This window comes from Ailuropoda melanoleuca, chromosome 15, assembly GCF_002007445.2.
Source record: "Ailuropoda melanoleuca isolate Jingjing chromosome 15, ASM200744v2, whole genome shotgun sequence".
Taxonomy (NCBI): Eukaryota; Metazoa; Chordata; class Mammalia; order Carnivora; family Ursidae; genus Ailuropoda; species Ailuropoda melanoleuca.
Window position 1 is genome coordinate 15,120,644 of NC_048232.1, and position 12,645 is coordinate 15,133,288.

General features: G+C 43.8%; 1 protein-coding gene and 1 long non-coding RNA gene across 8 annotated transcripts in view; one reads left to right on the forward strand and one right to left on the reverse strand.

Moving 5' to 3' along the window:
- RSU1 (Ras suppressor protein 1) overlaps nucleotides 1–12,645 on the reverse strand; it is a 238,908-nt gene that overhangs the window by 163,115 nt on the left and 63,148 nt on the right. For all 7 annotated transcript variants that reach the window (XM_034644158.1, XM_011224175.3, XM_034644156.1 and 4 more), the window contains 2 exons: nucleotides 11,337–11,419; nucleotides 10,950–11,064 (listed from right to left, as the gene is read on the reverse strand). In XM_034644158.1, coding sequence (XP_034500049.1) covers nucleotides 10,950–11,064; nucleotides 11,337–11,419 — 198 coding nt within the window. The remainder of the gene's footprint in view (nucleotides 1–10,949; nucleotides 11,065–11,336; nucleotides 11,420–12,645) is intronic.
- Nucleotides 1,043–5,619, forward strand: LOC117796394. The gene is made up of 3 exons (XR_004620874.1): nucleotides 1,043–1,235; nucleotides 2,806–2,894; nucleotides 5,507–5,619. It is a non-coding gene; the product is annotated as an uncharacterized LOC117796394 (long non-coding RNA).

A 12,645-nucleotide genomic window follows, 5' to 3' on the forward strand; every position in this document is an offset into this window, starting at 1 on the left:
AAATCTTAGGAAATATGCCACAAAGAAAGAAAAAAAAGCAAAACAAATAAGCCAACAAAAACCCTACCACACCTAGACTTATAAGGAAACGAAAAACCACAGGAACCAAGGTCAATTTACACAAAGCTGTTGTATTTTTAAGTGCTAGCAATAATGAAAGATGAAATTTAAAAAATTCCACTTACAATAGCATCAAAAACCTAAAATACTTAAGGATAAATTTAACAAAATATATGCAAGTAAAAACTATAACATTGCCAAGAGAAATTTTAAAAACCTAAACAAATGGAGAAATATATCATGTTCACAGATTGGAAGGCTCTATATTGTTAAGATGCAAATTCTCTCAAAATTGATCTGTCAGTTCAGTCAAATTCCAATGAAAACCCCAGCAGGATTCTAAAATGTATATACATGTACAAAGGACACAGACTAGCCAAAACAATTTTGAAAAAATAATTTACACTATGTGATTTCAAGACTTCTTCCAAAGCTACAGTCATCAAGGCAACATGGTACTGCTATTAAGGTACAACAAGGGAACATGCTATACCTACATTTATACAATAAATTAGCTTTTGACTAAGCACCAATGCAATTCTTTAGGGGAAAAAAAATGCTTTTCTACTCATGGTGCTAGAAACATTACTTGTATGGAAAAAAACGATCTCATACACAAAATTTGAGCTGATCATAGATCCAAGCCTACACGAAAGCAGGGTTTTTCTTTCCTCCCCCTCACCACCCACTGATACCTCCCAAGGGACTCAGAACTGCACATGACACAATGTTGGTGCTGAATAAATATCTGGTGAATAGAAGAACTATGCATGAGAAAAACCACCTGCCATTGTAAAAAAATAACAGGAAGGGACCAGTGAGTGGGACGGTGAGAAAAACTGTCATGTGAGTTGTTGAGAGCTGAAGGTACCACCTCTGCTACTAGTCGGGAGGTGACAGTTCCAAGCAGAGAGCAAAGATCATGAAGAACTAAGAAGCAGACATTGAGAGTAGCCCGTGTGTGAGTGAGAGAGGGGCCAGAGCAGCATACAAACATGGAGGCCAGATCACCTGGCGTCTTACGGCTCAACAGGGCAGATTAAAGAATTCTAATCACAGAAGTGATGTAGTCCACTGTGTGATTTCATAAAAGCACCTTGAAGGCTGTGTGAAGAATGGATTGAATGGAGAGAGCTAGGAAGCAGGGAAATCAGGAGGCTCTTGCAGCAACCCAGGTGAGAGGAGGGGGTGGCAGACTCCTCGCAGCACGGAAGTTCAAGTGTAACACTAGGGTTGGCATTCTAGCAGATCTGGGTATCGGTTATAATTTGTTTGTCGTTTTCAACTATTTGTTTCATTGTTTCCTTCAAAGAGTTACTTTATGATTTCATTTAGTACTGTGCCCGAAACCCAAAAGCTTACAGGAATACACTAGGAGCTGGCGGTCAGAATCTGACATGGTCAGGTAGATAGGGGCTGTCCAAGGAAAAGAGCCATTCTTCTTAGAATAGCAAATATAAAAAGCAACAGAGAGGGTACTGGGCTCCATTCAAATCGCAGAACATGTTGACAATGAGCATGGGGATGTTTGCTAATATTAGAAGGCGTGTTACTGCCTCAAAGTTTACAGAAGTACAAACGCCACCATTGGACGCTTTCGTGCAGCAGATAGCCAACTCACGGAATTAATACTCAGTTAAAAACGGGAACAACTCGGAAAGGTCTAGATAAATGTACATAGGCCGATCCATGATGAGCCATGGTAAGGCACAGTTTCGCGGTCTATCACTCCATTTCTGGTGTTGCCAGCATAAAGGACACCACCCCCCATTTCATCCCTATCCCAGCCCTAACCCCCCAAAACACACTCACACGTACAATGCCATTCAGGTCTAAGTTAGTATAACATGGCTTATTTTTTTTTTTTTAACACAGGACTAATATAATATCTAGAAGATGGCTTTGAGGGAAATGCTACATAAACATAAGATATTATATAGGTATTCAGGTGATAGAAACTGTAGCTACAGATATGCCTCTGGAATTAAAAAAAAAAAAAATGAAATCTAGAATCTCAGTACCGCCGGCATTTCTCCCAGGGCAAGAATACATTTAGTGTCCTATTAAATCAAAGAATGGTCCACTGCAAACAGTGGCATGCCTTAGCAGCTGGCGCTAACATAGATTGATGCACATGTTCAATCACACTGAACCTGACGGTGGGCTTCCTGAAATTTATAATACAGAATGGAAACGTTTTATGTGTTGTAACTTCCCACCCCTTTTAAGGCAATAACTCACCAGGCAGAAATATAATTCGCTGAGGATTTTTTAAAATCCACACTCAGAGCATTTTCTGGGGTTAAAAATTCACTGAAATAAAATATATAAAATGGAACTTGTTAAAAAATATCATGCAGGAGACTGACGGGAATCATTTTTGATTATAAACTAAGACCATGGGAATCAAAAAATAGGAAATATTTCTTGTGAAGTAGGTCGAAAGAATATTTACACAGAAATAAAATGTAAGAGCATGTAATAGAATTCCAGCCAAAACTGAAAGTTTGGTAAAGATTTTTCTAGTCCTGGCATTTTCTTTATTTTTCACAGAATAAAAATTAAGGCATCTGTTTGGAATCACCCTAATCTGTCATCTAACAATAAATGATTTTTTTAATTGGTTTACTATTGATACATTTATGGATATACTAGAGGAATATTTTTGGGGGGGGGTTCTTTTAGCTTCTTTAAAAAAAATTGTTTTGAGCATAGTTGACACACAAATGTTTCCTGAATTTTCAGGTGTACAACACGGTGATTCAACATCTCTACACGTGATGCTGTGCTCCCCACCCGTGTGGCACTGTCTGTCCCCACACAACCCTATTACGGTACCGCCGAGTATACTCCCTATGCTGTGCCTTTTATCCCCATGACTTCTTCATCCCCTACCTGGAAGCCTGTATCTCCTGTCTCCCCACCCCCTTCCCTCTGGCAACCATCATTCTAGTCTGTGTAAATGATTCTACTTTTTGTTTATTTGCTTTGTTTTTTAGATTCCATGCATGAGTGAAATCATATGGCATCTGTCTTTCTCAGTCTGACTTACTTCACTTAGCATAGTACTCTCTCGCTCCATCCATGCTGTCACAAGTGGCATGATTTTTATGGCTCTGATACCCCACCGTACATACATACCACATCTTCTTTAGACGAATGCTTTTCTTTTTTTTTTAAGATTTTATTTATTTATTTGACGGAGAGAGAGACAGCCAGCGAGAGAGGGAACACAAGCAGGGAGAGTGGGAGAGGACAAAGCAGGCTCCCAGCGGGAGAGCCCGATGTGGGGCTGGATCCCAGGACCCTGGGATCACGCCCTGAGCCGAAGGCAAATGCTTAACGACTGAGTCACCCAGGCGCCCCTAGACGAATGCTTATTTTTGAAGCCGAAAGATTGGAACTAACAATCTGATTTTGTCAGTATCAAGCCATGGAGCTTTGGGCCAAGTCACGATCTTCCTATACTATACCTTTAAAAGGTGGACAAAGAACTTTCCTTGCCTACATTATAGAACCTAGATTAAAATCTATGAAACTATTTTGTAAATTATATTTTGTGTAAAAACAGAGGTATTTATGTAATTCTACCTAGCCTACAAGTCACTTCAAAAACATGTTTACGATCAACTGCCAAATTTAATTTCGGACAAGTAGCACACTTCATAATTCCATAAAGAAGGCACTCACTGCTCTATTAAACTGGCTATCATGACGTCTGGCAACCTTTCCACAGACTGACTATTATGTCTTTGGAGGTATGTATCTTTGTGAGGATTTAACCCAGACAGCCTTTCCCCCCATAAAATGCTGTAATTTTCTGTTTTACTTTGTCTTAGAACAGACGTAAAGCAAAAGCAGCCAAAGGCTGTCGGGCTGGTGCAGTCACTGAGCAGCCGACTCTCAGTTTCAGCTCAGGCTGTGATCTCAGGGTCGTGAGATCGAGCCCCACGTCAGGATCCGCTCTCAGTGAGGAGTCTGCTTCAGATCCTCCCTCCCTCTCCCTCTGCCCCTCCTGCTCGTACTCGCTCTCTTCCTCTTAAAAAAATAAATCTTAACCCCCCACCCCCCAAAAAAGCAGCCAGTGGTCCTACCCTTGGTTAGCCTGCTGTAGTTACTGTGGCAGGAGTCGGACCCACCTGCCAGTCTAAGTTGTGTAATTACAAGTTCATTATTAAACCATAACCCCGGAATTGAATGGACGGCAGTGAAACCCTCACTTCCTGCCAGGCCTCTCGTGCACCCGGAGTGTTTGCCACACGGAGCTGCTCCACTGGGCCTTCAGCCCTGGCTCCCCGCTCTGCACGTCCCCCAACACCCTCTGTGCTGCTTCTCGCCGTCCACACGGGAAGCTGATGTACAGCCATTCCTCTACCCACAGGAGAAACCAAGTCATCAGTGTGCCCCGGAGGCTCTGGCTTTCTGACGTTCTCGGTCATTCTTCCTCTCCAGGGGCTTCTCCCTGTCAAACGGATGGGGCTTGGGCAAACGTGATGCTTAGACTGCTTGAGATGAGCCCGGGTGTCAGAAAACCAGCCCCTGGGTAGTCAAGATTTTATACTATAAAATCCTGTGTGTGTGTGTGTGTGTGTGACACGTACACATATTCACACATGCACCTGTGCACCTATGTTCACTGACCTAGTACTTACTGAGCAGTTGTACTTACTCCCGGCACGGGGCTAAGTTCTAGACGCGGATTACTCTTCAATCTTCAGAACAACGCTATGACAAGGGACTACTACAAGCCTCATCCCACACGAGGCGCAGAACGTAGAATAATAACCTGCCCAAAGTCACAGAGCACAGAACCCTAGCCTGGTGATGAAGTGGTTCGCCTCCTTTTCTACTGTACACATTAAAACATGGGTTGTTGTTGCTGCTGTTATTTTTAAACCTCTGGTTAAAATAACTGGGAAGCAACTGAGTAAAAATAACACAAAAGACAAGAAACAAGACACTTACAGTCTGGGATTTGATTGACCAAAAAAGAATACTGCATTTCCTTCTCACCTGCCTCCGTAAAGAAAGCATTTTTCTTTAGCTTCTCAACTCCCATAAATAAAAGGATTAAGAGGTGTAATACAAAGGATTTTTAGACTGGTATCTTCCCTCTTTCTTAATTCTGTTCATTCTACAGAATTATAATTGGAGGGAAATTCTCGCTTTCTGACATCACTGACTCTTTGAATGGAATGAGTATTGTTTCCACTCTTCACAAATAGGCTAGGAAGGGGTACATATGCTTCTCGTATTCCTGTAATAAAGAATACTATTGATTCCTGGCATACGAAGCAGGACGCTACGCCAGCCAGCCCCAGGTGTATGCAGCGCTGCACATGTCCCTCCCACGGGCTGCTTAAATCGCTGTAGATACGGTTCCAACATCTAAACCACTTTGCTTTGTTGCATGCCTAGCTGACCAAGGTCCTTTCCTTCTCTAAAGGCAATTATCTGGGTAACAAATGCAGGAGAGAGGTCCCAGACTGTCTAGAAGCCAAGAAACCAGAAATGATTCCAGCAAGAGCAAGTCGCTGAACCCTAGACAATGTAGCAGAGACCTTGCAAAACCATACAATTCACATCTTCAGCTCGTAAGACAACAGCTCTCTCGTGTGCAAGAGAAAATGCAGCGTGGAAGAGTGGACAGCTCAGAAAGCCACCAGCTCTGACATCACCGTGAGGCTGTCGTCCGCTCTGGTGCTCTGTCGTTCGGAGGCCTGGTCAGGGCATGCGCCCTTCCTTCCCCCCTAGCAAGGCAGGCCTTGTTTCCTCTCCCCTCACTAATGCTTCCACTAAATAAAACTGGTGAAACCTCACTTAGTCACATCACTGTTCTTTTGAAGAGATTGACTATTGGCTGCAAATACGGGTCCCAAAGAGACCTTCAAATTCAGACAGGCTCAGAAGAAGATTTCAGCTGAGTCTATTTCCTGCTTTCACTGGCAGAATTAACTGCACGTGTCAGGAAAAACCTCTTGTCCTATGAAGCAAAGCATGTCCACTGACCTAGCACGGGGAAGCCACAGTCCCTGTGCTAGCCACAGATACCTGCCTGGGAGCCAGGCCAACTCATCAAGGTCCCCAATCCTTCCAGCTTTAGTGTTTAGGAACTAGAGAGCCTCAAGGCTCTATCTCCTATGGTCACACCCATGGAATCTCATCCACTCAGTGGCTTACATTTATGTTGATAATGCCCCAAATTATATATTAGCCCAGACCTCTCTTCCAACTCCAGACCCCACTATCCAGGTGCCCTCTCGATGAGACATCCGAAAGTCATCTCAAATGGAGGATACCCACAACTCGGCTTGTGAGCAGCTCCTCTCCCTCCCCATGTCTCCCCCCATCCCTTCCCATTATCTTCCCCATCTTTTTAGCTTCCCAGGTCCAAAACCTCACAGTCAACCTCCACTCTCCCCCTCTCCCAGGTCATCATTAATTCCCGATCATTCTGCCTTTGAAACAGACCCAGAATATGACCATTATCGCCCTCTGGATGAACACAGAAGGGCTGCCTTCCTTCTGGAGGCTTCAGAGGAAAATCCATTTCCTTGCTTTTTTTCAGCTTCTGGAGGCTGCCCACATTCCTTGGCTCAAGGTCACTTCCACGATGCATCACTCCAACCTCCTGACTCGGTCATGGCATCTTCGACTACTGTCTCTGACCCTCCTGCTTCCCTCTTCTAAAACCTGTATGATTACACTGGGCTCACCCTGGTAATCCAGGATAATCTCTGCATCTCCAGATTCTGAAACACGTCGGCAAAGTCCTTTTGCCATGCAAGATGACAAATGCCCAGGTTCTGGTGATTGGGAAGAGGGCACTTTTGGGGGCTGTTATTCAGCCTGCCACACCACCTCACTCAGAGCAAAAAACCAAGTCCTTACAATGCCCACAAGTTCCCAAGTGATCTAGTCCCCACTTCCTAACTGAGCTCACCTTTTCCAACCCTCTCTTTGCTCGCTGAGTTCCAGGCACATGAATCATGCTGTTACTCAACACCAGACCACCACAGGACCTTTGCACTCGCTGTTCCTGCTGCCAGGAAAGCTCCCTCCCTCATTTAGGTCTCTGCTCAAATGACACCAGATTAAGAGTGAGGCTTTCTCTGCTGACTCTGTATAACAGAGTAATATCATCCCCCCTATTGAGACACTCCCTTCCATGCTAATTTTTTTCACAGAGCATTTATCATCTGATATACTATCCATCCATCCATGCATCCATCCTACCCCACGGCAGGATCACAGGGGTGTCTGTCCCTTGTCATATCTCCAAGAAATGAGCATGAAGCTGGGACCCAATAAACAGTTGATATGAATAAGTGAATTTTACTTTACTGGAAAAATAAGTTCCTTGGAGACAAGACCTGGCCTAGAGTAGGAACTTAATAAATGTCTGAATGAATGAAAAAAATGAATGGGTGAATGACAGACCCAGTTTACATCTAATTTACTATAGGTATATGGACCAACATCAAATCAAGTGCATTACTGTTTAGGAATCAGACACAACAGGTAAAGTAATTTACTCAAGGATTTGCAACAAAAGTAAAGTAATATAATTACATAGAAAAAATTCCAGGCAAGCCCCTGACTTTATTTCACTGTGTCCCTGAACATTTTAGACCTGACACATCAGAACTCATCTGATTCCGTGCTTGGTTCAAATACTCTTAACCAACAAGGCTTCAAGTTGTTAAACTCCAAGCTTATTTTTAAAGGAAATTTCACAGAAATCCCAAAAGCACTTACTTCGCTTATTCCGATACATAAAATATGACCATACAGGGGAGGGATCATTATCCACACTCGACGACGCACCCAGGAGCAAACCTCAGCCAGGGGATGCCGCAGGGACAGAGAGAACCCACTTCAAGCTCACGGTCCCTAGCTCAGTCATCGGCCAGCCAGGGCAGCTCCAGAGGCTCACCTTAGCCATCGACGACGACAAGTCAAACCAGACATTCCCGCTGTGGCTGGATGGCTACGGGAGGGGGCAGGGCAGGGTGGGGGTGGAGAACCTCAGGGTCAACACAACCGCCTGGGATCAGCCTAGCTGAACAGCACCTGTGTCATGGAGGGCAGCTCTTCCACACCTTGCAGTGTCATTACGGCCCTGCTGCTGACACACCAGCCCAGCAAGCCACACGACAGCCACGCGGGAGCAGCTGTTCTCCTGCTCGCCTGGGGAAGCGAGCCAGCGCTGGGCTTTATTCACACTTGGAAACCACTTTCTGGGAATCCTTTTGCAAATGGAAACGAGAACACCACAGTGGTTAGGAATCCTGACCTGGAGAACAGGCTGACGGGGTTCAAATCAAGCCTCTATGACTCACTAGCTGTGCCCTGATGGATGGCCCTAAACTCTAGTCTTCTTACCTCTAAAAAGTCGACTTACGAGTTTTACGATGATTATGGGAGATAGAGCAAGAAAAGCTCTCGTCATAACGTCTTGGCCCAGGAGGCCTTCGTACACGCTGGCTACTATAATAGCTATCGTTATATTCCTATGTAGTATATTGTTCTTGATTCTAAAAAAAAAAAAAGCGCCGTTCAAAAATAAAGAATACATCCGTCTTATCTTTGGTTTAGATTTGTAACAGCAGCTCCCAGGGATTTATCATTTATTTCCAGCTAAGTATTTGCCTGCAATTAGGGAAAGCTGGCCCCAGGCAGATGTTGAGATTAAGCTTGCCTCGGTGTGGCTTAAAAAATTAAGTCACTGAGTGACTTTGTCCTCATTCTACTCTTGAATTAAAAAATGATACAATTTGTTATTGGAAAGCTTAACAGAAATGTTAGATAGATATGACTAGATGCCATATTTAAATAGGACAAGCGATGTGAGTTAAGGTTTCAAAATATGTCAGTACATAGGTAGGTGGTCACCAAGGATTATTTTTCTAACAAAGTATCATCTAATAGAAATCACTGATTAATGCCCTACATTGCCTCTTTGCTTGAAAAATGAAACAAAACAACAAAACACACTTTTAAAAAAATTTTCTCCTAATCATAATAACCAAGGACACACAGGAAGCAGAGAGCGAGTTTTTCCAAATTACATAAGAATTAGTCTTGAGGCGCTTGGGTGGCTCAGTCAGTGAAGCGTCCAACTCTTGATCTCAGCTACGGTTGTGATCTCAGGGTCATGAGATCAAGCCCCGAGTTGGGCTCAGCACAGAGTCTGCTCAAGAGTCTCTCCTTCTCCCTCAACCCCTCTCCCTGCACAGTACGCTCTCTCCCTCTCTCTCAGATAAATAAATAAACAAACAAATAAAATGTTAAAAAAAAAAAAGAATTAGTCTCATGCATGGAGATTTTGCTTCAGTAGCTCAGGGAGGCAGCAGGTAGTTGCATCCTGCAAAGCCCCCCAAAACCCCCCCCCCCCCCCCGTTACTGATGCTATCGCCTATGGCTAACAATCACTGTACAAACTCTTTCTTTTGACAGGGAGTTTTTTGCCTTAAAAACTTTTGCAGAGATTTTCTTCCTGATCCCCCAGCCTGTTCCTAAAGTAAGACGTGGCTACTTGTAACTCCAGGAAGAGAAGGTGCTGCACTGCTTCTCAGCCCCTGAAATCAGTACAAATTCCTCCAGACATTTTACAACAAAGCTGCTGAAGGAGATCGGGTGGGGGTGGGGCTGAACTTGACGTCTGCTCCATGAGATCATGTGAATGCTTTTCCTTTAGACCAGCACTGCCCCACAGAGCATTCTGGCTGACAGAAACGTTGTATACCTGCGTTTTCCCCCAGAGCAGCCACGAGCCAGGCATGGCTACTGAGCCCTCAGAAGTGTGGCTTGTGGCTTCCATCACCAGACGCAATGCTCTGGACAGACATCAAACTCTGGCTGCACGTGGCCATCCCAGCGCCTCGCTCTCTGAGGCCCTCATTTCATTAACCCGTTCAGTACTCATTCCTTGAGCACCCACCTGAAGCCCCGCACATGGCAGGCACGGGGCACAGAGGAGAAGCAAACACAAAACCCACCCTCCTCTCATGGAGCTTACATTCTAATTTTTGATAACTGGCCTCTTTCAACCACCAGACTCATGTGAGGTACTTGCTCCAAGAACTCTGGGTTAAATGTGTTTTTTAAAATTACGCTCTTACAAAGCAGAAAAGCAAATATTCATAGTTTGAAGGACAATACAGTTCAATGGATTGAAGAAGTTAGAGGACACAGAGTTTGCAGGAGCAAAGAGAAGGAAACTCGGGAAACCTTTCCAGAGGGGCAGAGTAGCCTCAGTCATGGGATAACAGGTTTGAACGTTATTTCCGAGAGAGGTCCTCCGCCCACCCCAGGCCGGGTGACTGAGCAGGCAGAGTGTTACAAGTCATCTGTCCCAGAAGCAGGACCAAGGGGGTCCCAGCTGGAACATATTTAACAATTGCCCCTGGAAATGGAGTCAGAGGAGAACCAAGTACATGACTAGCACAGGCATTTTCACGCAGCTATAACAAATACTTTAGGTGGTGTAAGTTTTCAAAAAATTAAGAGATTAAGAAAAGTAAGAGTGATGGCTTGATTAGAACATTTTTAAAAATCATCAGATGGCAAAAGAGGAGCCCTGGACAAGCCCGCTACTACTCATCTCGGGTTCTTTCCCCCCGACGCCGCACAGGGGCCGAGCTGGCTGAGCCCTCCTCACAGTTTCTCGGGCCCTGGGTGGGGTGTGGCTGCTGAACAGAGCAGCAGGACAGGTCAACCCATAAAAGCTGGACCCTGGGCAAGGACAGATGCTACCAGAAATGATCAGAAAGGGCACCTCGGTGGAGGGTGCCTGCCAAGACGAGCGAGGGCTGTTCGGAATTGCCGCATTTGGATCATTGTTATTAATTAAACCCCGAACTCAGATCATTCATCAGCAACCTTACCTAGTTCTGGGGGCAGAACGGTCAGGCGATTCCCCTGAATGTGGAGCTCCTTAAGCTGAGTGAGCTCCCCGATTTCTTTAGGCAGCGAGATCAGGTCGTTATCCCTAAGGCTGAGCTAAATATAAGAAAACAAGGAGTTGTCAAAACAGTGTTCACGTAAAGAGGCGCTCAACAGCAACTCTCGTCCTTTCCCGTGCCCTCTCTCCTTTGAAGGCTCAATCCCTTCAATTTATTTACAAGTGCCTGCAGATGAACCACAAACAGTAGCAGGAGGAGTGGTTGATTCCCGCAAAACAAACCGTACTCCTGCTCAAATTGACTTGATTCCACTCCTACAAGGGCTGCAGAAGTGAATTGATTTTCTAAGAATTTAGATAAATTACTTACTATCTGCAACTTTGTGAGCTTCCCAATATCTGGCGGCAGGATTTCAAAATCGTTGTCACTTAGATAGAGTGCACGCAGGGTGGCTGCAAATTAAACAGCAATATATAAACAGGGTGGCACGGAATCCAACCATTTGAGGTCTGATCAATACAAGGGAGTCAGCTTTGATTAATAACCCCGGCTCGGTGAAAAGCCTGTGACACACCTAGGGCTCACAATAATAAGAAGCAGGTCAAACTTAGATTTACTGGCTTATTGTGGGGCTGGTGTGCTCAGGAAAACATCTATATCCAAGAGGACTGACACAATTAACAACTCTGGGCACCAGCAGTTTTTGGCACAGGGTTGCGAGACGCTTTCAAAAAAGATAGCGATTTTTCTTCTATTATTTCCGATTCACATTTATGCTTTGCATCCAAAGGGGAACCAAGAAAACCAGTGTCACTTGTGTCAATGCTGAGGGCAAAAGAGCTCTATCATTTAAATGCAACTCTGTTAACAACAAATAACTAAAAGGCTTTCGGGTGAGGAAGACCATAAGCATAGTTCCTTGTTTCCGTAATCAGGCTAATTGTTATTAATTCTTTCTCTAGCCTTAATAACAAAAATAAATGAAGACAAAGCAGCTACCATGATGATACAGAGTTTAAAACTAGAGAAACCCTAACTTAGGTAGAATATCGGTGATAAGAAATTTGTTTACAATATTACATAGTGATAATATGACTCCCAAATGATGGAACGAGAACATTCTAAGGCATCTTTTTGATCCCTAACCAAAAAGGAGAAGTATAGTCAGATGTCTGTTTTGTTTGCTTACAGGTATTCAATTACATTCTAATGTTTTAAAATTCGACAGAACTCTATGTCAATATACACAACAAAATTTCCTTCATGGCCCAAGAAAATATTTTAGAATTGGCTTCATGTGCTTGAGAAAGTCTGGGAATGAGAATATGCATAAGGTTATAAATGAAATTTTGGAGACGAGCTCAGAAAATTCAGAATCGCTGGATGCCATACGTGTCACTATTTGGAGAAGCAGAACACTCATTTAAGGAAAGCAAATCTTTCCTAAATATTTTGTGAGCTCTGAGAAAAATCAGTTTTTCCTCATTTTTTGTATGAGCATCTGTGGCAAGAAATTTGTTTGCACAGAATACAGGTGAAAAGATAAAGTGTGTTTATCTGTGACAAACTATTTCTTCATGTTTGATCTCATACTATAGACAAAATAGACCACATCAATCAGAGTACTTTTTAAAAGACTTAAAATAAGAATCCTGCTTGGAAATGTCAAAAAGTTCTG